Below are 25,423 nucleotides of genomic sequence, written 5' to 3' on the forward strand. Positions count from 1 at the left end.
TCCTATTAACATTTTGTCTTTTCCTTCTCACTTTGTGCCAGTCACAAACATACTGTATGGTGAAATGTGAACATGAAACCTGTAGTGTAAAAAATGTAATGTAAATGTAATGAGTGTCTGCTATCATTTGACATTGTATGATTAAGTATTCCATAACGCTGTTCAGACATCATGGTAGTTTTTCTCATTCCCTACACTCCCTAACATCATTACATTGTGACCAAAGAGGGATTTATCATATTCTCACATGCATTTGCTTTTTTTCTCTTGTCTTATGAGCTTATTAAACTAATCACCGAGAACACCTCTTATTTTCCATGTACATTCACAGGCTGTGTTATTGGCAGCAAAGTCTTGGCTCTGGTTCAATAGCTCTAAGGGAGTGTTACTTATGAGAGGGGAGGGATGGTGCAAAATAAGGGAGGCACTTCAAATATTTTTAAGCACTGGGGAGAGAGTTGTGGTTTTTTTTTTTTAAATTGACTTGGGGGGGGAGCATTCAACTCTAAATGGTCATGTTTTGCATTCATTTTAAATACCCTTGCTCATAAATATATGAGCAAGAGGGTCAAAGTTCAGGGTGTAATGTTATGAGACAGTAGGCTGGTTGTGCATACTGCATGCAAGAGTATGTATTTTTTTAAAGGGCAGCTGCAGTACCAACTAAAAGTAAAACAAAATAGTATGCAATTCTGAACACACCTTTATTTGACTGGATGTCTATAAACTAATCACAGTGTTCCACATCTAAAGTGGACTGCAATAGAGCCACGCCCCCTTTTTTAACAAGCGTGGCTGACCATGAGGCAAGTAGGAAGCGCAAGGCATGTTTCAGTCCATAAATAATATCACTAAAGCACATAATTTGTGTTTAAACTGTGTAAACACGAGATGTTATATTAATTATACATGTCAATAAATCATATTAAAAATGTATAGCTTAAACTCACTTTGTCAAAAATATTCATCAACTGGAAAATGAAATACTGACTAAATAGGGACATACTGTTCTGATTTGATTTTCTAATGATTCATTTAGGTTTTAATGCATCATATTGATGATGTTTACAGAATGCTCATCTCTGGAGGATTTCAACATACTGTTTTCTGGAGACATTCCAGAAGTTAAGGGTATTGTGAGCCGTGATAACAAATACAATGCAAAATCACTTTATTCATTACTCATAGAAAAGAAATAATCTCATAATCTCTAAAAAAAAAATGTCTTTTAAAACTATATTTTTTATTTATTGTTTTGTTTATTATTTACGTGTGCATTTAGAGTAGAAATCCACCATTACGATTTTTTTTTTTTTTTTTTTTTTTTTTTGTATGTTTGAAACATAATTGTGTTCTGAACTAAGTCACACCTCAGCCACCCCATACTCTGATATGTAGAGTACAGTCCCTAATCGGGCTCATCAACTGTTCAGACAAATGTTGTGGAGTAAAAGGAACAATATTTGTAAAGATCATGTATTTCCTGCAGCCTTTAGGTTTTCTTGTGTCTTAAAAGTATGCGCACTCCAGTTTGAGTCCCACCGCGAACTGCCAGTCAGCTCCAATGGTGTTTACAGGTAGCTCTCCCTCTTTGTTTTTTAACCCGTAACAAACAGAAGCTGGTATCCGTAATTGCTTCCATTTATTTATTGACTGTTCATTTCGATGTGGTGTCCATAAACACACAGGCGGGACGGTAGCCTATACTATTGTGGACGTCACGTTGCTATGGCAACGTAGTAAGGACGCATACAACAACGCTGCAAGATGTCCACCTCTCTGGCCAAAGAAGAAAGGCAGAAGAGACGCACTCTGGTGCTGAGGCCGTAAGTTTCACTTATTTTTGTCACCATGGTTATCGCAAGCCTACATGCTAACTGTTGTGCTAATGTGTTATTTTGCTGTCTCCTAGCTCCTCCCGACAAATTTCATTGTCAGGTTTACTACATGGAGTCAACCACAGCACAAGAGACTCAAACAGCGTCCTCGGTTCCTCGAGCAGGAAAAGTTTCAGCCTGGGCGGTGGAAGCAAAGTCCTGGACAAGAGCAACATTCAGACTCCGAGACAAGTTGTTCGGGTATATTATAGCCTACCGACAGGCTACAAGGATTTAGCTCAGTGCCCCGTCCTTTTTTCAGTAGTAGCAGCAGTAGGTTGACATAGGGTGACGGTGTGGGACTTCAGGTAAAATGGGACAAATAAGGTTTAACATTATCAGACATGTTATTGCATTGTTACCACACGTGTGTTTTAGATGTAACAGTCATTTAGGTCGATAGGTCTGAAATAGCGAGGATGGGTCCAACAAAGAGTCAAAAATCCACTGTTACCACAAGTTACCAAAAAATTAAGCTAAAACTGGACATTTTTCTGCAGCAATACCGGCATGATTTTAGGCTACCATCTGCCATAAAATTTTAACATATGCTATTGTGTGCCATCCTGTCATATTACAGACATTTTCAGTATTTTTGTCACTTCTAAAAATATTAATCATTCAGTACGTTTACATGACATTAGAGAAAATGGATTTATTGTGTCAGTCCAACTAAAACTGGACTTTTAAAATACATGCAGACATATTAGTGCAATTGAAATCATACTAATGGAATTTCTCAAAGTCAGACTTACCCAGATAATGACTTGAAGTTGAATTACTCCTGCATGTACACAGTCAATTGGACCCAAATTGGCCCAGGCACTCTGCACATGCTCCACAGTTTATGCTCCAGGCTTTGACCCAGAAGTCAAATAGCATTAGATGCGTTACAGAAGAAGAAGCCGATAACAACATGGTGAAATCCACATCCAGAGCCATGCATTTTTGTATGGACGAAATGTACAAAGCTGTAAAGTTAGAGAGCGTTATAGAGCTATATAGCTCCACTTAACTGTGCATGTCAGTGTACTTAGTGTTACACTCACGCATGTTCATTGTAGACAATATGGCACCAAGGATACAGGCAGCAAAAGAACGGAGAAAGCATGGCAGAGGTTACATTATGGACTGAACTGATAAATGGACTTAACCAGTTAAAAAACAAACAAACATGACTGTCCCATTTTACCTCACCAGCTGTCCCATTTTGCCTGAACATGTCATCAGAGGTCGGGGTTCTTGATGTTTCAGTACTTTACATGGCAACATATTTTCTTTCTAGAAATATAGCAGAAATACATAACAAGTTCTACAACTAACACTAAGTTTTCAGCTGGGTCTTTTGGTAACCTACCAAAAAATGGCTCAAATTACCCGACTTCACCGTAGTAGCAAATACATGGCTAATTGTTGTGCTGTTTGCAGGTGTTTGATGAAGACGAAAATGATGTCACTCCTCAGCCACTGTGCCAGGCAGATCCCGCAGCTGCACAAGTCAAAGCCAGCCGGTTGTTTCTGGATGAAATATCTGCCGGATCAGTATCAGATCAGACAACAGCCAGCGGGAGCTTCAGTCTGCCTTTCTCCAGGTAGGCTACCTTCTGAGCTGATGATCTGAGGTGGTATGAGGGTGTGAATCCCTTATGTTCAAACACTGGGTGAATTCAGAAAAACTGAAGAAAAACACCAGCAATTTTGTTTAATATATGACTCATAATTGTTTACCACAGGTGGCTTTATTAAGAATAAACCAACAATGAATCAATCAAATCACCTATATGTAGTCCAGTGTATGATTTATTGACCGTAGAGATGTTGTTAGGCTGGAAAATAATCATTTTATCTTTATATACAAATATATGACTTGTATATTTTGGAAGGTAATGTATCATATCTGTTTACAGTGTTTATCATCCCTTTTTGTGTAGTTCATCAGTGCATGTGTTGCCACATACATTCACCAGGGCCCTATTTCAGAAAGCAAGTTCAAAAAACTCTGAGCCTAATCCAGATCTCTGAGTTGACTGAGCCTGAGCTGGGAAACTCCAAATTTTCGGTTCCAGAACAGCTGATCAGAATTAACTCAATCAACTCTGAGTATGTTCAGCCTGAGGGGAACGTGTGCAAGGTAAGCACCAAAAGCCATCAGGAGGAGTGGTCAGCCTCAGGCTTACATGAAGCTTCACAGAGTATGTTGCCATAGTAACTGACTAAGGGTTTTGCTGAACTAGCTTTGTGAAACGAAAACTCAGTTTCCCTCATTTCAGGCTTAACATACTCAGAGTTTTCACGAATCCTGCTTTCTGAAATAGGGCCCTGATCTAATCTGACATTGTTTACCAGGTCAATATTAGGAAGCAGCAGAATATCCAGCCAGTCTACCGTAGAGTCCATGAATGAGGAGATTGAGGATACATTTTCCAAACGGGACATGCCCTTCATCTTCCCAGGTTCATCACAATATTATTAATTTTTAATATCTATATAGCTATATCTTTATTGTTGGTAAATGCCAATAAGTTGATTAAAATTAAATGCAGTAAAACACAGTTACATCTGCAATATCTGACCATGATCTAATGCCACAGTTGTCCGCTAGAGACAGTTGTGACATGTCTGTGGTATTTGGTGAAAGTTTTCATGTCTTTTGTTCCGTGCCAGATGTGCAGGAGAAAAGAAACACTGTGAAAGAACAGGTGACAGAGGACATGTTGAAAGAGGTCACAGATGTCTACATCTCTGAGACAGACAGCATTTCACTGCTGGACATATCCAGCACCTTTGTGTCAGTGGATGCTGATGACGCAGAAGCTGTGATGTGAGTGAAGTCCTCTACCTTCTGATTTTTTGTGTTTGACAAGATTAGAAATGGCAAATACACATGGGAAAGACACATCACTCTTTATCTTTTCAATGTGCACAAAAGTTCACAGGTGAGGTGTCTTTCTCCATGATACTGTCCTTGGACACACATACTGATGCAGTGACGTGAATTCTGTCTTCTGGTCAGTAATTAAAAAATGTATATTCTGGTGGTTTTAATAGGCTGCTGTCATCTTCACTTTATTTTACAGAGAGAGAAACAATCAGTATGCTGAGGTCTGCAGAAACAGAATGGGCAATGATAAGTATGTGGATCGATCAATGCAGACATTGAATGGAGCAGCTAAAAACAAACTGGTTCAGAGTGACAGTACGGTGATGGTGGATGCAGGTAAGGCTCAGTATTTTCCCTTACAGCCTGCAAAGTTAAAGCTGCATTTGTTGATTTGTTCTTTAGCCACTTGGGGGCAGTGGAACAATCTGAAAACAGGACTAGTTACTATGGTTCTTCATGCTTGGCACACAGGAGAAGTTTCACTTTGCAAATTAATAATAAATTAATTGATTTACAAAACTAGAGGATAAGCAGTTAGAAAATAGATGGATGGATTTACAGAAGTCTTGCTAATGAATTTTTTCTCAATTGATTAATCAAGTAATCATTGCAGCTTTAATTTGTACCCACAAATTTACCTACAGATAGTGAAAGTTTTTTTTAATCTAGATGGAAGCAGTCCTTCAATGCACAGTTAATAGTGTTCTGCTTTTCAAAATGGTCATTCTTTTTAAATGTTTTCCTGCTCACAGCCACAATTGTTACCACCTGGGATATGTATGACACTTTGATCAGCCCTGAGCAGGACCAAACACTGTGTAGCGCTGACCGAGGGACTGCTGACTATCCAGAGGCCGTGTTGGACACCAGCAGAGGTGCAGAGAGGAGCGTGTCAGTGGGCAGTACAGCCAGCACAGGTAACAGTACAGGACACTGGAGAGGAATCATGCTGCTTGACTCTGGGTGTACTGGGCGTAATTTCACTACAGATCGCCAAGAATTTGTTTGTGGTGGATGATTCAGCAGTGTACAAATTAATGAAGATGACCGTTCAGATCCTACATCACAACTGAATCAATATGAATTCTTACAGTTTTTGAATGTTTACTGATAATTTAGGATAGCACTGCAATACATTTCATGTGTAATTTTCTTGTATTTCTCTTCAGCCAGTGCTGCTAGCTCACTGAAAGAAGCGGAAGCATTTGGGAACACTTTAAATGCTGAGTCAGACCAGCAGCTGATCATGCTGTCTGAGAAATTCCAATACTGCTTACTGGTAATGGAGAGGACCGTACTGGGAAACACTTTCCAACCCAAGCTGGCTGCTTACAGACAGCTGCCAGTAATAGAAGGTAAACTTAGCTCATTATCACATAGGCTGTAATTATCTTTCACTTTATAGAATCACTGATACACCAGTGATAATACAGATGGATAAGGATGCTGTCTGGACTGGTGTCATTTACACCTCAGAACTGATACAATACACACGTATTGCCTCCCAACCATGGGTGAAGGCTGATAGAGTGTTAATGGATACTAATGGAGTGAATGTGAATTCGCTCCATTAGTGAAAAGTGTGAAATGTGAAAAGTGTGTATAAAGGTAATGATTGTGTTAGACCCAGACAGTCCGCTGCAGTCTGGGACAGTGGAGCAGGGTGAGGAGGACACAGATAGCTCTCGATCTCCAGCCATAGAGCGTCTCTTGGCTTTCAGCTGTGAGCTCACCAGAGGACGCAGCGTCAGCAGCATGGCCTGGAACAAGAAGAACCTGGTAACACACACACACACACACACACACACACACACACACACACACACACACACACCTGCTGTGGTCTGCAAAAAAAGAAGGATAATAATTTCATTTTCTTTGATGGTGTTCTGAAATGCCTCTGTCATATGTGCCAGTATTGTACGATAATATTTTTTTTTACTACTGATTAGCAACGTGGGAAAATAAAATACAATGGTTAATAATGCCTTCAGTATTGCACATTGTAGATAACAACATTTTGTCACTCTGTATTATTCTTTAAAGGGGCAGTTCACCCAAATCAGCATTGTTTCTGTACGTCATCTTACCTGAACATCCATTCATTTTCCTTAGCCGCTTATCCCATTAAGGATCATGGGGGGGCTGGAGCCTATCTCAGCTGACACTGGGCGAGAGGCAGGGTACACCCTGGACAGGTCGCCAGAATGACACATAGAAACAGACAATCATTTGCGCTTACATTCACACCTATGGCCAATTTAGAGTCACCAATTAACCAGCATGTCCTTGGACTGTGGGATACTCATAGAAAAACCCACCCTGACACAGGGAAAACATGCAAGCTCCGCACAGAAGGGTTCTCCCAATGCTAACCACTGCACATGAACAGCTGCATCAGTGTTTTCCACGCCTGTTGCTATTTTTCTGATGTCTTTATCCACTAACATTGAAAGAGAGCTTGCGCAATATACAGGAAGATGAAACACCATACACTGTATAAAGTAATAGATATAGTTACCATGATGTCACCCATTGGTTTGTGGACTCCCTTTCTGAGGCCTTGAGTTCCATCGCCATTGCAATTTTTTTTTTGGAGGGGCCAAAAAAAACTATATTCGGGCGAGAGGTTGGAGCTGTGAAGGAGCGAGGGGTGGAGCAGACAACCTGTCACTCAAAGCAGCCAGCCCTTATATATGCATATATATACTTTAAGCCTTAATACAATTTAAACAGATGAGTTATATACATGGATTTTGAAATTAGCTTTAGAGACCAAAACTTTTTTTTGTACCAGGCTGTAAACATGTTTATTTCTGCTGTAAAGTTGGGCATTGAAAAGGCTGAAATGAAAAGTTTGGTTTTGTTTGCAGTTTTTTATTTCTAAGTAACTAAAGCACTGTCTAAATTAAAATAGGCTTAATACTCAATTTGAAAGAATAAACTTTGTATAAACAAAAAGTGGAAGCTCTCTGAGGTTCTTCTCACCCATAAAAGGTGCAAAATGGTTTAGTCTGCCTCGCTCTAGGATTCATCTCTAAACGCAGCTAGAGACAAGTGAGTGACTGCTTATGCTGCTGGAGCACCAATGTACACTGTCATGTCTTTCCCCAAAAAAAGGAAATCGAGGTTTGAAAAGAAAGAAAGAGAGGAACCTGACCTTGAAAAAAAAATAAAAGGTGCTTGAGAGAGACCTGGACCAAGAGAGGAAGGGTGGGTTATCTGTATCCTGCAGTCTGGGACGCACACTGGTCTGGCCTTGGTCTTGACCCAATCTCAACCCTCAGAGTCTTGGTCTTGTCTCAGTCTTGTTACATTCTGATCTTGGTCATGACTTGGTCTCGGTTTAGGTGGTCTTGACTACAACACTGATCTGTGAGCTTAATCTGCCATATCCATAATTTGTTGAGTATAAAGCCACCAAAAATTGCTCACCTTTTTTCACCAAAAACAGAGGACATGATGATATCAGTCCGGTGTAAATCAGCATGTCTGTGATTTAGGGTCACATTAAGGTTTTTTCTGAGCCTCCTTTCTGCCTGTTTCCTTGTCGACAGTTATATGGGCTGCATTGACTAATTACTAATTACAAATGAAAGTTTTGACAGCATTTAGGGTGCGGGAGGAAGCATCAGATGAGCGAAATCACCAGCGTTGATGAGACAGATGACGTGACAATGTGTGGCTAAATTGGTTCTGTTTGTCTAACCCACATCTTAAGAAAAAGGTTAACACTGTACACCACTGCTAATATGGAGTATTATACTACATATGTATGTAGTATTTCTGTGCTGTGTCGCACGTATCATATCCAGGAGATAATGTCAATAAATTTGAGGAAAATACAGACATAACTTATCCTGTGCATGTGCACCACATAAAACACAGACATGAGGGGCGTAATTTCTAAATCACATGAGCTCCCCTGGTAACTCCAGTCCTGTGCGAATAGGGCCTTAGGCAGATGTGCTGATGCTCTGCTTTCTCCATCAGGACCTTCTGGCTGTGGGCTACAGTGTGTTTGACTCCAGTAACCAGAAACAAGGCCTGGTGTGCTGCTGGTCTCTCAAAAATTCCACGGTATGACTTTATTTTAACCTTTGTTTACCTCCAGTGCTCCATGTCTACTCCAAAGCATGCAGAATTTTGCTTAAAGGGAAATTTCGGTTTATTTCAACCTGTCTCCTATCGTCCTAAATTTGTTTCAAGTGACTAGTGACATAAAATAATAGTTAGCCATTAGCCTAGATACAGCCAGGGCACATAGTAGCGTCAGACCTGTTAAAACGTAAGTGAACGGGCATCCCTTCAAGTGCAAAGTTAGTCCACTAAACAAGCTTTTTTTCCACAAAGACCACCTCATATCGTTAGGATAAATGTCAGAGAACATATAGAAAACGACATGTAAACATGTTGTCTTACCTTACCGGTAAGTTTACCATTTAGCTCTGCTTTCCAAAGCGCGCCTGAAATCTTGCGAGAACAAGCAGCAACAGCTGGAATGCAGAACCGGACAGTAGCCTGAAAAGTTCATTCATTTATTTTATGAAAGATTTATAGAATAATGGCTGACTTTTTGGAATTTGATTTTGCAGAGTTTGATGGCCGCCCTTATTTATTTGAGCCAGAATACACTGACGAAGAGCTTTGTGAAATTGAAGAACGGAGGAGGAGAGAGAGAGAGGCGCAACAGGTAGAGGACGAGAAAGGAGGAATGGCTGCTGCAAGGCTGCGTAGCTCTGGAGATTGGTGGTGTACCTGTGAATGCTGTGCCCCATTGCCCACAGAAGAGGAATGCCTCTGTTGCAAGGAATGGGACTGGTTGCAGCCTTATTTTCAAGGTCTGGATATGACTGGGGACGAGACACCTCCACCTGGAGTAGTATCCAGCTGGGCTTTATCTAGAGCTCGCGAGATATATTTCAGCCGTGCTTTGGAAAGCAGAGCTAAATGGTATCTAGGCTAATGGCTAACATGCTAACTATTATTTTTATGTCACTAGATACTTGAAACAAATTTAGGACGATAGGAGACAGGTTGAAATAAACTGAAACTTCCCTTTAAGCATTTAGTTGTTCATGCAAGCTGTCCATTCCAGATGTTGTCATATGTCCCCTCTGCAGTGGCCTGAGCGTGTCTTCCATTGTGACAGCGCAGTGACTTCTCTGGACTTCTCATCCATCAACCCCAATCAGCTGGCTGTGGGCATGCAAGATGGCAGTATCACTATCTACAATGTGAGGAGCCAAGACAACAAGTCCTGTGTCATCAGCAGTAGGTGGGACTTTTTGTGTGGACAGTGTTACATCACACACTGAAAAGACTGGTTACTGGTGCTACTGATGTTATTGCTCTTCACTTCTTTGTGTGTGTCTGTGTCTGTGTGTACAGTGAATGTCCCAACAAGCACTGGGATCCAGTGTGGCAGCTCAGGTGGACCCAACAAGAGTTGAGCCTGACAGGAGAGGAGAAGGCAGAGTCTCTCTTCTCTGTGGCTGCAGACGGCAGGATCAGCAAGTGGTTTGTCTGCAACACCGGCCTCGACTGCATAGGTACTCTGCTCAGCAACAGGTTTTAACATAGTCAGTTCAGCTTGAAGAGTCCACATAAATTCAGATGAAACCAAAATTCTAATGTGACCCATTCACATAGAGAAACACCTTTCTAACATTTAGAGGTGAAGTGAGATCACAAGATATTAAGCCACAAAGCCTTTTAGATTCTGTAACTAAAACATGCTCCAAACAGCATTAAAGCCAGTTAAACATCGTCCGTGGTGATTCAGTCAATACTCCTGATTTGTTTTATTTATTTTAACTTAAATTTAAAAATGATTGTAGTTTAGCTTTTTTGGTCATGCTGGCACTGCTAAGGAATGAAAAATGAGAATTTATTCATATGTAATTGCCTTTTTGTTTGTAACAGCTAATACAAACACTCTGACCTTGGACTCAGACTGCATGTGACATTCAGAGGATTGTTATTGCATTAAACCATTATTTGCCATGTAAAGATATAGTGGAGTAATGGCCTCCTGAGCAGAGAGTGAAGCCATGCTCCCTCTGTGTGTGTTATAATCCCAGCCCCTCTTCGTTGTTTTTTTATGATAGTCTAGTCTAGTCTACTGGCTAGCTCATTGCCATCACCTATTCACACTGGACTCACACAGAGGTTACAGCTGATATGAGAATGACGATATTTCAGAAGTGTAGCAGCCACTCTTCACTTCCCCCCTGCTTAACACCGTTAGCTCTGTCAGCACAGTTGTCACTGTTAAGAGCTTTTTTTTTGCGTTAGCACCATTAGCTATTAGCCTGCCTAGCCACCATCATGTCGAGAACTGTGTTCAGACAAATCATATGCTCTGAATTTTGCATAGTGCCCCTTTAACACAGGGGCAAAAATAAAAAATAAACAGCCAGAATTTGAAAGCACCCCTCCCCCTCCCCTCTGTCCTAAACTCCTTCCACCAAACGAGCACGGGCATATGCACATAGTTCATACAGTAACCTGTATGAGTTTTAGTCATTTATTTCAATCATGCTGATCGTGATTGTGATCCAGATGACATTATGCAGTGGCAACTCTGAGAATTACCATGCTGTTTATTTTGCAAACTTACGGGCCTGTAAAGGTCTTCGAGATGACACATTGATCGAGGCTCCAGCTAACGTTAGCATAACCATGAACTTGAATAAGCCGCAACCATGAGCCTTTGGTTACGCTTAGCAGAAGTTTAAACAATCAGTTCTCTCTCCATGTCTGAAACGCTTTTCCAATACTGACACGTTTTATTTTGTTTATAGTCAGACTCTCTTTTTATGAGTATTTGCTCTGCAGTGTAGGCAGCTGTTGCCAACAGTCTCTGCAGGATTTTCTGCCGCTGAATCAGGCTTTCACTATAGGAACATGCACATGCATCTGTGTTTGTAGAACGGAACGCCCTCTCTCTGAAATGATCTGAGATTGGCCAAAATCTATTGTCACCAGCTAGATTTCCTCAAGCCTGAGAGAGGCCAAGAGGAGGTGCAGAAGTCAAATTTTCTCTCTTTTCTTACTTAATTAATGATATGCTGAAATGTTAGCATGGGATTCTTGCCCAGTGATGAAAAAAAAACCTGCCTACCCTAGCTTTATAATGTGACCCATAACTGTACCACAACTTGAAAGTATCATTTGCATTTAATTTTGCATTACTTTCAGTATGTCCACCTCACACATGTATATACTGTACAGTTAATGTAAAGTACCATATTTAAGTTATTGTTTGTAAATACTGTACACTGTTGATAGGTAATGTAGATATCTATCTGTCTTCCTCTCTGTCCGTTCATCTTGGATCTGTCCATCCATCCATCCACCCATCCATCCATCCATAGACCTGATGAAGCTCAAGAGGATTCATGATACAAAAAAGAGGACTGGAGGGACCAAGACAGAGAAGAAGACAGAGAGTGTTCAGTCAGCGTTGACTCCTGGTCTGTGTTTTGACTTCCATCCCACGGTAAGCTGGCAACAGAAACTCAAAACATAAATGGACTGATATCAGCTGGTCATAGCTCCCGGCCTTAAAAGCTTGTTTCTGTGGACAAATCAACACATATTAACAGATGTGTTTGATGCTAATGCAGGTGCAGTGCTGACGTTGACAATTTTAGTAAATTAATATTTCTAAGGTTGTTGTTTAGTGGACTTTGACTTTTTAAGTGATTGTTTTTATCACTGTAATCATGCATCACACCAGTATTTCATTGCTCCACCAGGATTCCAGTGTCTACCTGGTTGGCACATGGGAAGGTCTCATTCACAGATGCTCCTGTTCCAACAGTCAGCAGTTTCTGGAGACTTACAGGAAACACCATGTAAGTCCATCAGAATAAAAGTCACCATCTCCTTCTGATCAGACTGATTTAAAGCAAGTAAAACACAAAAGACCACAAGCTCTTGTTTCATTTCATCAAGAGTGAGCTGTTTAAATCCTTTAATGAATTACTGTCCCTACTTGTCCTGTCAACTGTATCACCCTGCAGGAGGAGGCATGCATCTGCTGCTAGCGCACTCAGCACCACTGAGCTAGCTAATGTTACAGCACAGCCAAAGAGAACGCTGTTAATTTTTACATCTTGCACTGTCATGAGCACAAGGCTCTCATCCATGAGTAGATGCACACTTGCTTATACACAGTGATATGTTCAGTGGGTGCAATTCGGTAGAAAGAAAATAGTTCCTGCGTGAAACTGCTCACAACAAAGTCTGTGGATTGTCTTGAGTAACCAGGTCATGATTTCTGGAACGAGACTAAACTGTCTCTTTAAAGTTACAAAATAGCCTTTTATCTTCTCATCACCTCATTTGAAGACATCCTCAGATTTTTAATGTTTCTTGGGTCCCTGTAATACATCTTTGTTGCACTAATTGTACATTTTCCTGGTAGATGCTAAAATCTATTTCGTTGACCACTTGTTGCTAATGTTGTTATTTGGGTTAAATTATCAGAGAGAACTCCAGTAAATGTCACATGTTGTCCCTCAGTGTCCCGTGAACTGCATCACATGGAGTCCACTCAGTCCTGATGTGTTCCTGAGCTGCTCCTCAGACTGGACCATCCAGTTGTGGAAGCAGGGCCGCCAAAACCCCGTGTTAGGTTTCACCTCCACCCAGACAGCAGTGTGGGACATCAAGTGGTCCCCAAAGTGGGCCACAGTGTTTGGAGTCGTTAATGACAGACAGTTGGAAATCTGGGACCTGAATTCAAGCGCGTGAGTGAGACTGAGGGGGGATTGATTGGTTTGTTTCTCTGATGTCAAACCTGTGCATCACCATATACATTCGTCTCCTTCAGCTTAGACCCAATCATTGTGCAACCTGCTGCTGCTGGTGTGGAGATGAAGTCCCTGCTGTTTGCCACACAGACAGACTGTGTCCTGGTTGGAGACAGTGATGGACAAGTGACTGTCTACAAGCTCAGGAACATCAGTGTGGGACAGAGCAGCCAGGTAAAATTGAGAGATAGGAGCCTCCTGCTGGCATACACAGTGTAGGCAGATGCTGAGGAGGCCAGACTCCCTGTAGGCAAAATAAACTGAAATTCATTAGAACAACTTGGAATGCTGGATGCAGGGCGCTACATATGTTATCAACAAATTATGTCTACTTGTGTGTCCAGAGACTCAGACCAAGTTCTGAGCACAAAGAGCCTGACTTGTAGACAGACATGCTTGTTATACTGCAGCAGATGGAAGCTGCATATGCAGTCTCTAATTTTGCAGATGCACAGCATGTAATTTAATGCATGGACCACACAGCTGGGAATCTCCCTGAGTTATTTACATTTTCTGACGGATATAAGAGAAATGTCTTTTTATGCCTCTGCGCAAACTATGACTTGAGGCATGATGTTTCAGGTTGTCTGTATCATTTTGATGAATGCATTATCTTTGCAATTATGCAAAATCCCCTTGAACACCTCAAAGGTATTTCTTAAAATATGACACAAATGTCAACTTGAACTCAACAATGAAGTAATGAAGTTACAATAAAGTAACTGAAGGAACTTTATTAAAATTTGGCACAAATGTCCTCTTGAATGCAACGATGAACTATTAGATTTTGGTTAGCAAAGATCAAGGTCACTGTGACCTTGCTTATGTCTCATTCTCATGATATCTAAAGGGAATTTTCTGAAGTTTGGCAAAAACGCCCCCTTTGATTTTAGAATGAACTGATTCAGTTTTGGTGGTCAAAGGTCACTGTGACCTTGCGTCTGTCACATTCTTGTGAACCCGATATCTTGAAAAGGCATTGAGGGAATTTCTTCAAATTTGTCACTAAATTCCACTTGGATTCTAGAATGAATTGATTACATTTTGGTGGTCAAAGGTCACTGTGACCTCACAAAACATGTTTTTGGCCATGACTCAAGAATTCACACAATTATTATGACAAAACTTCACACAAATATCTAATAGGATAAAATGATGTAGTGATGACATTTTATATTCAAAAGGTCAACTTCACTGTGACATCATAATGTTCTGCCAAAACACTTCTCTGGCAATTATTCAACATCGTATTTCAATATTGGCTATTTAAACAGAGAAAACTAGAATTACTGCCTCGCTGTTGTTTGCCTCCGTCAACCCATTTAAATTGCAGTTACAGTTTACATCCATAAATATATAAAATAAATAACTACTGATTCCACACTCCTGCACAGTAGTGTCAGTAGTTATCTATTTTACCACCAGAACGTCACTACCTACCTATATGGTTGGACTGTGGGACAAATCTAATACTTCTAATGAACTACTAACCAACAACACCAGTTACTATATAATCAGGGCAATATATTTGTTGATAAGCACAACTGATGAGCTTTTATTGAACTCACTGTATTATTATACAGTATATATATATATATATATACAGTATATATATATATATATATACTGTATACACAGTACAGGCCAAAAGTTTGGACACACCTTCTCATTCAATGCGTTTTCTTTATTTTCATGACTATTTACATTGTAGATTCTCACTGAAGGCATCAAAACTATGAATGAACACATGTGGAGTTATGTACTTAACGAAAAAAGGTGAAATAACTGAAAACATGTTTTATATTCTAGTTTCTTCAAAATAGCCACCCTTTGCTCTGATTACTGCTTTGCACACTCTTGGCATTCTCTCCATGAGCTTCAAGAGGTAGTCACCTGAAATGGTTTTCCAACAGTCTTGAAGGAGTTCCCAGAGGTGTTTAGCACTTGTTGGCCCCTTTGCCTTCACTCTGCGGTCCAGCTCACCCCAAACCATCTCCATTGGGTTCAGGTCCGGTGACTGTGGAGGCCAGGTCATCTGCCGCAGCACTCCATCACTCTCCTTCTTGGTCAAATAGCCCTTACACAGCCTGGAGGTGTGTTTGGGGTCATTGTCCTGTTGAAAAATAAATGATCGTCCAACTAAACGCAAACCGGATGGGATGGCATGTCGCTGCAGGATGCTGTGGTAGCCATGCTGGTTCAGTGTGCCTTCAATTTTGAATAAATCCCCAACAGTGTCACCAGCAAAACACCCCCACACCATCACACCTCCTCCTCCATGCTTCACAGTGGGAACCAGGCATGTGGAATCCATCCGTTCACCTTTTCTGCGTCTCACAAAGACACGTGGTTGGAACCAAAGATCTCAAATTTGGACTCATCAGACCAAAGCACAGATTTCCACTGGTCTAATGTCCATTCCTTGTGTTTCTTGGCCCAAACAAATCTCTTCTGCTTGTTGCCTCTCCTTAGCAGTGGTTTCCTAGCAGCTATTTGACCATGAAGGCCTGATTCGCGCAGTCTCCTCTTAACAGTTGTTCTAGAGATGGGTCTGCTGCTAGAACTCTGTGTGGCATTCATCTGGTCTCTGATCTGAGCTGCTGTTAACTTGCCATTTCTGAGGCTGGTGACTCGGATGAACTTATCCTCAGAAGCAGAGGTGACTCTTGGTCTTCCTTTCCTGGGTCGGTCCTCATGTGTGCCAGGTTCGTTGTAGCGCTTGATGGTTTTTGCGACTCCACTGGGGGACACATTTAAAGTTTTTGCAATTTTCCGGACTGACTGACCTTCATTTCTTAAAGTAATGATGGCCACTCTTTTTCTTTAGTTAGCTGATTGGTTCTTGCCATAATATGAATTTTAACAGTTGTCCAATAGGGCTGTCGGCTGTGTATTAACCTGACTTCTGCACAACACAACTGATGGTCCCAACCCCATTGATAAAGCAAGAAATTCCACTAATTAACCCTGATAAGGCACACCTGTGAAGTGGAAACCATTTCAGGTGACTACCTCTTGAAGCTCATGGAGAGAATGCCAAGAGTGTGCAAAGCAGTAATCAGAGCAAAGGGTGGCTATTTTGAAGAAACTAGAATATAAAACATGTTTTCAGTTCTTTCACCTTTTTTGTTAAGTACATAACTCCACAGGTGTTCATTCATAGTTTTGATGCCTTCAGTGAGAATCTACAATGTAAATAGTCATGAAAATAAAGAAAACGCATTGAATGAGAAGGTGTGTCCAAACTTTTGGCCTGTACTGTATATATATATATATATATATATATATATATAGTTTGAAAGCTGAGTGACATGAACACATGGTGGTCAGCTCACATGACAAACAACTCAAAGCATCTTACTGGATTTTCTCTTTCAGGTGGATATTCTGGAGGGCATCATCCGCTCTGCAACTTCCGAATAGTTTCAAGAAACAAAGACAGATGTATATCCGAGCCATTACCCAAGGAAGGGTCTCTGTCTGCCAAAGATGAATCAGTACAAATAAAAGTAAATATACAGATGGATAAGGAACAAAAGTGTACTTTGGCATCAGTCATTACTGTACACTGTCCTTTACTGTTGAAAGCATCAGACTAAACCTAATGGTCACTGTCATTTAATTTACCGCACTATACTAATACATTCTGATGGTATTTCAGTCCTAATCTTCCTATCCTGTGTTACAGACATTATAACAGATTCCTGTGTAGGATGAAGGGCTACACTCTGCCCTCCTGAGATATGCCAGAGGTATGGGCACACTTTGTGGCCAGATTTAGTACAACAGACAGTTGAGTCATACTGCCTTTAAACAGCCAGATAGTGTGGAAGTGGTGGAATGTAACTAAATACAATTAATCAAGTACTGTACTAAAGTACAAAGATATTCTTGCATTTCACTTGAGTGGTGTGGATGAATGAATGAATGAATGAATGAATCAATCAATCAATCAATCAATCAATTAATCAATTTTATATATAAAGCCCATTATCACAAATCACAATTTGCCTCACAGGGCTTTACAGCATATGACATCCCTCTGTTTTTGGACCCTCACAGCGGATAAGGAAAAACTCCGCAAAAAAAACCCTTTAATGGGGGAAAAAACGGTAGAAACCTCAGGAAGAGCAACTGAGGAGGGATCCCTCTTCCAGGACGGACAGATGTGCAATAGATGTCGTACAGAACAGATCAACATGATAAATTAACAGTAATCCGTACTACCTCTGGAACTACCTCTACTGTATGACCTGCTCGGATGCAGCTGTGAACTGCCTTGGCTATTTCAGTCCTACACAAGAAGAGAAGTCTACTTTCCTCCAACTTTCCCTGTTTCTCCTTCTCTCTTGCTTTGGGTTTATGCATCACCACCCATAAACTAGCAGCTAGCAAACCTTTGTAGATTGGGACCCCCTATACCAAAAGACAGGGTCTGGTTGAAACATTAGAGGTGCCTGTGAGTTTGTTAGACATCCCAGCAAAAGGACCTTTCACTTAACTCCTCAGATGAATTTATTTAAATAACTGTGGCCCAAAACTCTTGAACTGTGTTACCCAAATCAACAGACTAAACAAGAGGACAGAATCAAGCACTTTGTGTTTGTGAATGTGCATGTGAGCAAGTGCACACCCACAAACACGTGTATTTTTTTTTTACAGTCAGAAAATGTCCCCTCCAGAGTTAAAACCAAACCTCTCTCACACACGTGTCTCAGCCCTAGGTTGGGAACCACTGGACTGAAGTAGTGATGGGCAAAAATGAATGAACTAATTCTTTTGATCAACGCTTGCTTCTTTTTTTGTGTGTCTTGTGTATCGGGTCAGCTTGTTTAACGTTTAAGTGCTGATGAACCCACAACTTTTCCCACTCACCGTTGCCATAGGATACTGCTTATGCTGCCCGATAGCAGCAGACTGAGTGAATGAGAAGCAACTGAATCTGACTCCAGTCCAGACAGCCTGGCAGTTACACTCATGTGGTCTCATTTATGAAATCTGTGAGTAGATGTGCACATAAAAACATTGGTACTAAAAACCTACACCAGATTCATGAATGCCACAGGAAACTCAGATTTGATCGTAGGCCCGTGTCTGTGTTCAAGAATGCCAATCAATCATAAATTGACAGCGTGCTCCTGCTAGTCAGCAATCCAATCAGCATCCAGTTAATTAATTGGATGCCATAAACTCTGTGTTCTCTGAGATTGCTTGAAGTTGAGCAGTATGGGGTTTTTTTTGTTGTTTTTTTGCCACTCAGTGTGTGGTGTACTTCTGGGGATATTTTGGTCAGGCAGCTGTGAACATGGAGGCAGCTGCCCAGAGGAAGAGAGGCTTTGCTCAGTCAGGCTCCAAAATAAGGCTGTTTTCTCTCTTCTGCTTAGAAGTAGTGAATTTACAGCTCATAACAACTTCATGTTACACGTCTCTGGCTTTTGCTTGATATCTAAAGTCTAAATGTTGTTGCACATTTCCAATCCTTGTTACATGGACGTCACTGTCACACTAACATCCCGCTGAGCCCCGTTCAAACTCTCATAACTCTATATGGACAAAAAGGAACCAACAGTCATATATTCGTACTGAACAGCGAAATCTGATTGGACTGACTTAATTCTAAATCGAGCACAGCCCTAGAAATAGAACAGGTGTGCCATGAAATACGATCAAGAACTAATTTTTCAGGTTATTGACAGTACATGAATGCAGCACAAGGCTGCAGAGGTAACTGGACGTCTGCTACTTGGTCCTCGAACAGATTTTTGGTCAGTAAGATGTCTGCAACATCATATTGAGCTTAAATGGCCTACCTACATACATTTGGGATGCTGAATCAATGCATTAAAATTAATATTGCAGCTTTAATAATTCAAACTTTGCTGTTGAACATACATGTGCTATAATAAAGTGTCACAGAGAAACTGACACTATACTCTGCAGAAAGTATCAAAAGTCAAAATGTTCGATACATTGACATGAATCAACTCGAAGGAACTGATACTGATCAGTATTAACAATGTAATGTCACAGTAAATACTTGATACTCTGATACATATCACTTTAAAATTCTGTACTTATACTTTAGTAGTATGTTGAATCGAGAACTTTAACCACAATGGTGTTTACTTAAATCTGAGAACTTCCACCACTATACTGTGGCTGTGTTTATAGATGATGGCATTTACATTAATTATTTTATATTTTAGATTATTCTTGGATTCAGTACCACAGGTAGAGAACCTCTGAGGAAGGTGAACTCATCATGAAGTGAACTATAATTTCATAGAAGCAGCTTCTGTACAGATTTTTGAGGCTGAGCTTCATCTGTAGTGCCTGTATGCAGTGCATGTGAAAAGTGAGTGGATATGATCAGCTCCTCTTCTCCCCATTAATACTCAGCAATTAAGGATTTTGCACCTTTGTCGGACATTAAGGAATGTCATGTTGGTCTTCAGTAGATTTGAGTAGCATGAGGACCACATACACAAAATATGTTAATATTAAAAAAACAAACAAACAAAAAAAGGAGTCATTGCCGTGTTGTCCCAAACCTTTTATTGCAGCAACAGATCATTTACAGAAAACTGTGACTCTTCAAATCCCCACAATCCATCATTACTTCACAATAATTTAATCACCATCTACAGGACAGTATTAGAGCTGCAGACAACAATGAGGCAAAGAGACGGGCAGTTTTTAACCAACAACTTTATTTCTCCATAACACAGTGGAGCTCAGTCTGCTGCAGCTGTCATACTGTTTCCAGCAGACACTGTCAGTTAACAACTGCCACCTCCTTTGTCTGGAAGCAAAGCTGTCCATGCTGTCGCAACCCTTTCCAGCAGTACATGAAAAAGATGAAACATCTCTTTCACCAGGTTGCTGCAGTGTGATGCTCTGCCATTTGATTTTATTGCTCTTCCTTTTCTATTGTTAGAGAATAAAATTTGTCCTGAAGTAGCACAGCCCCTTAAACCTGCCTGTCACAAACAGCTTATGGCTTTACAAAAAGCTTTTAAAGCATTTTCGGAAAATGATTTTTTTTTTATTTATTTATTTCTCCGAGTCCTTTTTAAAAATGTTCCTTTTAAAAATCTAGAAGCTCTCTCTTGGTAAAGATTGTAATCTTCAATGTTAAAAAGGTTTTACAGTTCACACTGACTTACAAAGTGTCAGGAAGTAGAAAAGACCAGCTAGTGGACAAGACATCCTACAAAAACAACTACTGCACACCATCAAAGCAACCTGCTAGTTACGATAAGTCAGGACTAGAGACACAGAGTGGGACTGTGACACCACATGATAGAATAAAAAAGAGGTATGTTTTACTTAGTCTCTCTTCTTCCACTTACAGTAGTGTTGGAATTAATCCCAAAACATCAGATCTACTTATTGTTTATTGTCAGTATAACAACAGAGATGTGTTATCCACAGGGCTGCATCCATCATCATCCCAAAACTGTCTTAGTGTCACGGTTAGAACAAGGATGGTACCTGCAGATCTGGACATCACCTTCAAAATAAGATACAGAACGCTCTCATTTGGCTTTCTTAGTTCCACAGTTTTAGTTTTGTGATGAAATCATGTGTAAGATGATGCTTTGCTCTCTGATCTCTGGGCCTGCAGGGGCCAGGGGCCCTACTGCTACCATGGAAACAATGACTAAAAGACACACCAAGACAAATTCTGATGCCACAAAAGAAAAGGGAACAGTGACTAAAGAAACATGTCACCAAGTTTCCCTTTAATAAAACACACTGCCAAAGATGATGAAAACAAAGATCATTTAACTGGTGTCAGTCAGCCAGTTGTTGCCAACTTCCACAGGAATGTGACGCCTGATCTATTTAACCCTCTGTGAGCTAGGGATCCTTTACACTGAAGCTACCATTAAAGAAAGTGGAATCTGGTTGACACAGGGTTAAACTATCCTGTCTGAATCATCATGTATAACTGGAGTGTTTAGGAGAAGAATCTACACCAGTTTGACAGCTTTGCGCCATCCATGATGTCCTCATTCACATCACAGTTTAAACTTGAAGCTTAAAGTCACAACTTCATATTACAAATGATTTGATAGTCTAGTTCCATGGTCTTGGTATCTGAACATATGAAAAAAAAAGAACAGCTAGGAATGTAGAAGACACAAACACGCAGAGGTAAAGGAAGGTAAAGAACAAACAAGAAGAAAAACACTCAAACTACACAACATCTACGGCTCACAGAAAGGAATGATTAGTAAAAGATCTGTCAACACACAAGAACATGCTCATCATGGGATACATGAGGAATTCATCCATCCACACACGCACACGCACATGCACACACTCACAAGCTTTCTCTGAATCCACATGCTAGCACACGGCTCATCCTGGAGTCGACACATACTGAGTGGTAAATAAACAGGCTGGGTGAAGAAGGGGAGAGAGGCGGGACACACACACATCACATCAGCTTTGCATAGAATCTACCACACTGTGACCGGTAACACAGCTGAGACGGTCACGGAGACGGTCTTCTAAATTCTTAACTTACAATAGAGAGGCAGAAAATTACATTTTAGCGTAACTATTTTTTTACCTGCAATTTTAAAAGCAGGATGGAAACGCCCAGAGCAACAGAGACACTGTGTAGCATTCAGAGCAACAATTTTTGTTTTGAATCTGTGAAGCTTCTGAAGCTGCAAAGTCCCATATATCACTGTATAGACCTGAATCTGCTAATTCAAAGACTGACTTCAATATGCCAAATGATGGCTCACATATGAACTTTGGCCTCAGTTTCCTTGGCAACAAAATTCAGCTCCAGGAAGCCAAACTACATCACTGAGAGACTTCAAAATAAAGTTCCAGACCGGTTTAATGTTACAGCTCTTGCAGATAAGACTCCAGTGGACTGGCTGCAAGTAGAGCATATAGAGTTCACATGGCCCGACCATTTGGCCAGTCACACACGCCTAAATCACTCTGAACGAATATGAACATGAATGCTCTACTAAAAGAAGAAAAAAAGAATAAAGGAAAGGTGAACACAGATTCAAAGAAAAACTGGAAGGTAGTGAGTACCATGTTAGTAAACAATCCATCCATTATCTCACATTTACACTGACAGAACATTTAAAGGAAGGTGTGAAAACAGAGGGAGGGGGAGACAGATGGGGAAGAGAGTGTTGTCATGACAACTCAATCGTTTCTCTGGAGGGGGAGAAGTGTATCATCGCTCTGAGCACGCTCAGATGGTGCTGATGCAAGGTCAGTGGGTCCCTGCTCCGTCACCACGACGACTGCTGCAGCCTCTACGTTTCTATGGAGAGCACAGACAGGATGTTTAGTCTTCACTGATGCTGCACTTGTGTTTGAATGTAGGGTATTGAGAGAAGCTTTATGTTGTAAGATAAGGTGTTGTATAAGTTTACATTCGTACAGATATGGAGGCATGATATCAGTTCACCAGGTGTGTTGAAGACAAATGCAGAAATACTTTTACAGGGTTCCTACACATTTGGAATTTCAAAATTCCATACTTTTCCATACCCTAATTTCCAGACTTCTGCAGGTTTTTTGTTGTTGTTGTTTTTTTTTTTTAAATATGCGACATCTGAGTAAATATATCAGTGTATCATATTTCACATCATATTTAATTATTCTTGACAGGCAATTGTAGCCAAGTACCATAATGGCATGCAAATAAAAACTCAGGTAAGTTCAATGTCTGGGCTGAGGCAAAAAGGTTGGGACTCTGGGTGCAAGCAATGCAGTTACGAGACGGTGGTGTTTTTTCCTTTCATGTGGCTCAGAATCGCTTTCTCCCCCATGTTGGCGATGTCAAATGATTTCACACAAAGCTTGCATCTAGCTCTGTGTGTGAATTGGGAATCCTTGGCCAACCAGTATTTATATACGGTACTGTCAAGCCATCCATCCAAAAACTTGCATCTACCCATTGTGAACCACGTGAAACTCGTCTTCTTGTCGAAGGTGCAGTGTTGGAGTGAAACTTGATACCTGGGGGGCTGGAGGAGGCTCATGGGGCAGCGGACTGGACATACCACTTGTCAATCAGGTAAAAGGGGCGGTATGTTTTCTGAGACGTTTGCTCTCACACAAACTGTGCTTGGCCCGGCATAAAACACGATCCAGATTGATTAAATTATTTTTGGAAATACCTAATTTTCTATTTTAGAAAACAGTATTTTAGAACAGTGGTAATAGTCTGGAAACATAAATATTTTTCCATACTTTATTTTTCATTTTCCATGCTTTATAATACCCAGAAATTGATCAAATTTATTTCCATACTTTTCCATACTTTTCCATACTTGCGTAGGAACCCTGCTTTTAGTAACAAAGGGTTTTTCCTGGAGAGGAGTTTTCTATGCTACTGATGCAACTGTAGCAGAATAAACTTCTGTGTCTGAGTGGATTCCACTCTCAGAACAAATGGGAGAAAAAAGACAAAAGTCCTTTCACCTGCTTCCTTACACAAAGACCTGATTATGTGTTGTCCTGTTAAAGCAGCCAAAGTGCAGCTGACTATCAGTTCCACGCTGACAGCAGATATGCTCCTGCAGACAGCTGTTCTGGCCTTTTGCCATTACCTTTGTGTTACATTATGTTTCATCAGTTTCCATCTCTAGGCCAAGATAAGAGCCTCTAACATCAAAACAAATCTACATACAAGCTTTACGTTTGATTGCGTCCACACTAAAGTGCCTACATTTAAAAACACTGCTTAGATAAACAACTGGAAAACACCTACTTTCATGTTAAGATCTCCATCCACACTGAAACACCCAATTACAGCCGAAACCATTAAAGGATTGCCTCAACCCCCAAATGACCATTTGTATATCAATTAGTGGGCGTGTTGATAATGTTTATATCATGGCACACGTGCAAAACCAAAAGAAACTAAGAGGGTGAAGAAGAAGGGTCAGAGTTCTTATGAGAAAATGGCTTGAGTTTCACTTTCCTTTCAGTTCACCATCAGAAAAGGCTGTCTGTTGGGTAAGTAATGATCATACAACTGGATAAATGAGACTTGGATTATACTGCACGAGTTGTGCGAGACTTTATTAACAGGTGTTTTGATATAGTTTTGCTGTAGTTAAATGTGGTCCCTTCTGACTTCAATTCTAGGCATGCAAGAAAAAGTTTTCTTCACATATTCAACTTAACACAGGGCGAGTAACTGATATAGAAAGGCTCATTTGGGTAGGGTTAAGCACTCCTTTAATAGATTTGTTGATTGACAGAAAATGAATTGCCAACTATTTTAATAATCAAATACCACTACTTGTAATTTTTCAAGCAACTATACCAAACATATTCTCATTTCAAAAGAAAAATATGAGGATTGTAAACTGAATCTCTTTGGATTTTGAACTGCTGGCCAAACAAAATAAGACATGTGAAGACAGCACCCTTTGGCTTTTAAAAAGAGTTTTCTGACATTTTATTGGCCAAATGATTAATCAAGAAAATAATTAGCAGATAAAGAACTCAGTTTGGACCAGAAGCCGAAACAGGAGAAAGATATGTTTAAAGATTTAACCAACTTAGTGTGGACATGTTGTTAGATCATATACAGTGTTAAGCCTAGTTCACATTACACGATTTTCACCGCGTTTTTGATGTCGCAGAGGATCTTGAGAGCCACTTTGGTGAGTCGGCAGATAATCTGCCACGACAAGTCCTCATGTGTGAACAAGCCTACGAGCAAGTCACCCCCTCGTCTGTGATTGGGACTGGATATCTGGCATGCTACAAAACTGGAGAAGTCTGACACGACTGACAAAGAGCATCAGCCAATGAGAGGCGGGATACGTCCCACGTCAGCACGC

At 40.5% G+C, this 25,423-nt stretch overlaps 2 protein-coding genes across 5 annotated transcripts in view; one reads left to right on the forward strand and one right to left on the reverse strand.

Annotated features, from left to right (window-relative positions):
• The first annotated feature begins 1,722 nt into the window (after window positions 1-1,722).
• dnai4 (dynein axonemal intermediate chain 4) lies at window positions 1,723-17,304 on the forward strand. The gene is made up of 17 exons (XM_049599407.1): window positions 1,723-1,826; window positions 1,913-2,078; window positions 3,306-3,469; window positions 4,224-4,330; window positions 4,542-4,698; window positions 4,955-5,094; window positions 5,511-5,675; window positions 5,928-6,113; window positions 6,383-6,537; window positions 8,752-8,838; window positions 9,882-10,036; window positions 10,150-10,310; window positions 12,138-12,262; window positions 12,522-12,620; window positions 13,291-13,517; window positions 13,601-13,754; window positions 16,959-17,304. The coding sequence occupies exons 1-17, from the start codon at window positions 1,768-1,770 to the stop codon at window positions 17,001-17,003; spliced, it is 2,352 nt and encodes a 783-aa protein (XP_049455364.1). The 5' UTR covers window positions 1,723-1,767; the 3' UTR covers window positions 17,004-17,304.
• A 2,814-nt stretch (window positions 17,305-20,118) lies between these two features.
• The window catches only part of asph (aspartate beta-hydroxylase), a 43,120-nt gene continuing 37,815 nt past the window's right edge, over window positions 20,119-25,423 (reverse strand). For all 4 annotated transcript variants that reach the window (XM_049597606.1, XM_049597605.1, XM_049597603.1 and 1 more), the window contains one exon: window positions 20,119-22,884. In XM_049597606.1, the coding sequence (XP_049453563.1) occupies window positions 22,877-22,884 (8 nt within the window). In that variant the 3' untranslated portion in view covers window positions 20,119-22,876. The remainder of the gene's footprint in view (window positions 22,885-25,423) is intronic.

The sequence above is a fragment of the Epinephelus fuscoguttatus genome, linkage group LG15, assembly GCF_011397635.1.
Source record: "Epinephelus fuscoguttatus linkage group LG15, E.fuscoguttatus.final_Chr_v1".
Classification (NCBI taxonomy): domain Eukaryota; kingdom Metazoa; phylum Chordata; class Actinopteri; order Perciformes; family Serranidae; genus Epinephelus; species Epinephelus fuscoguttatus.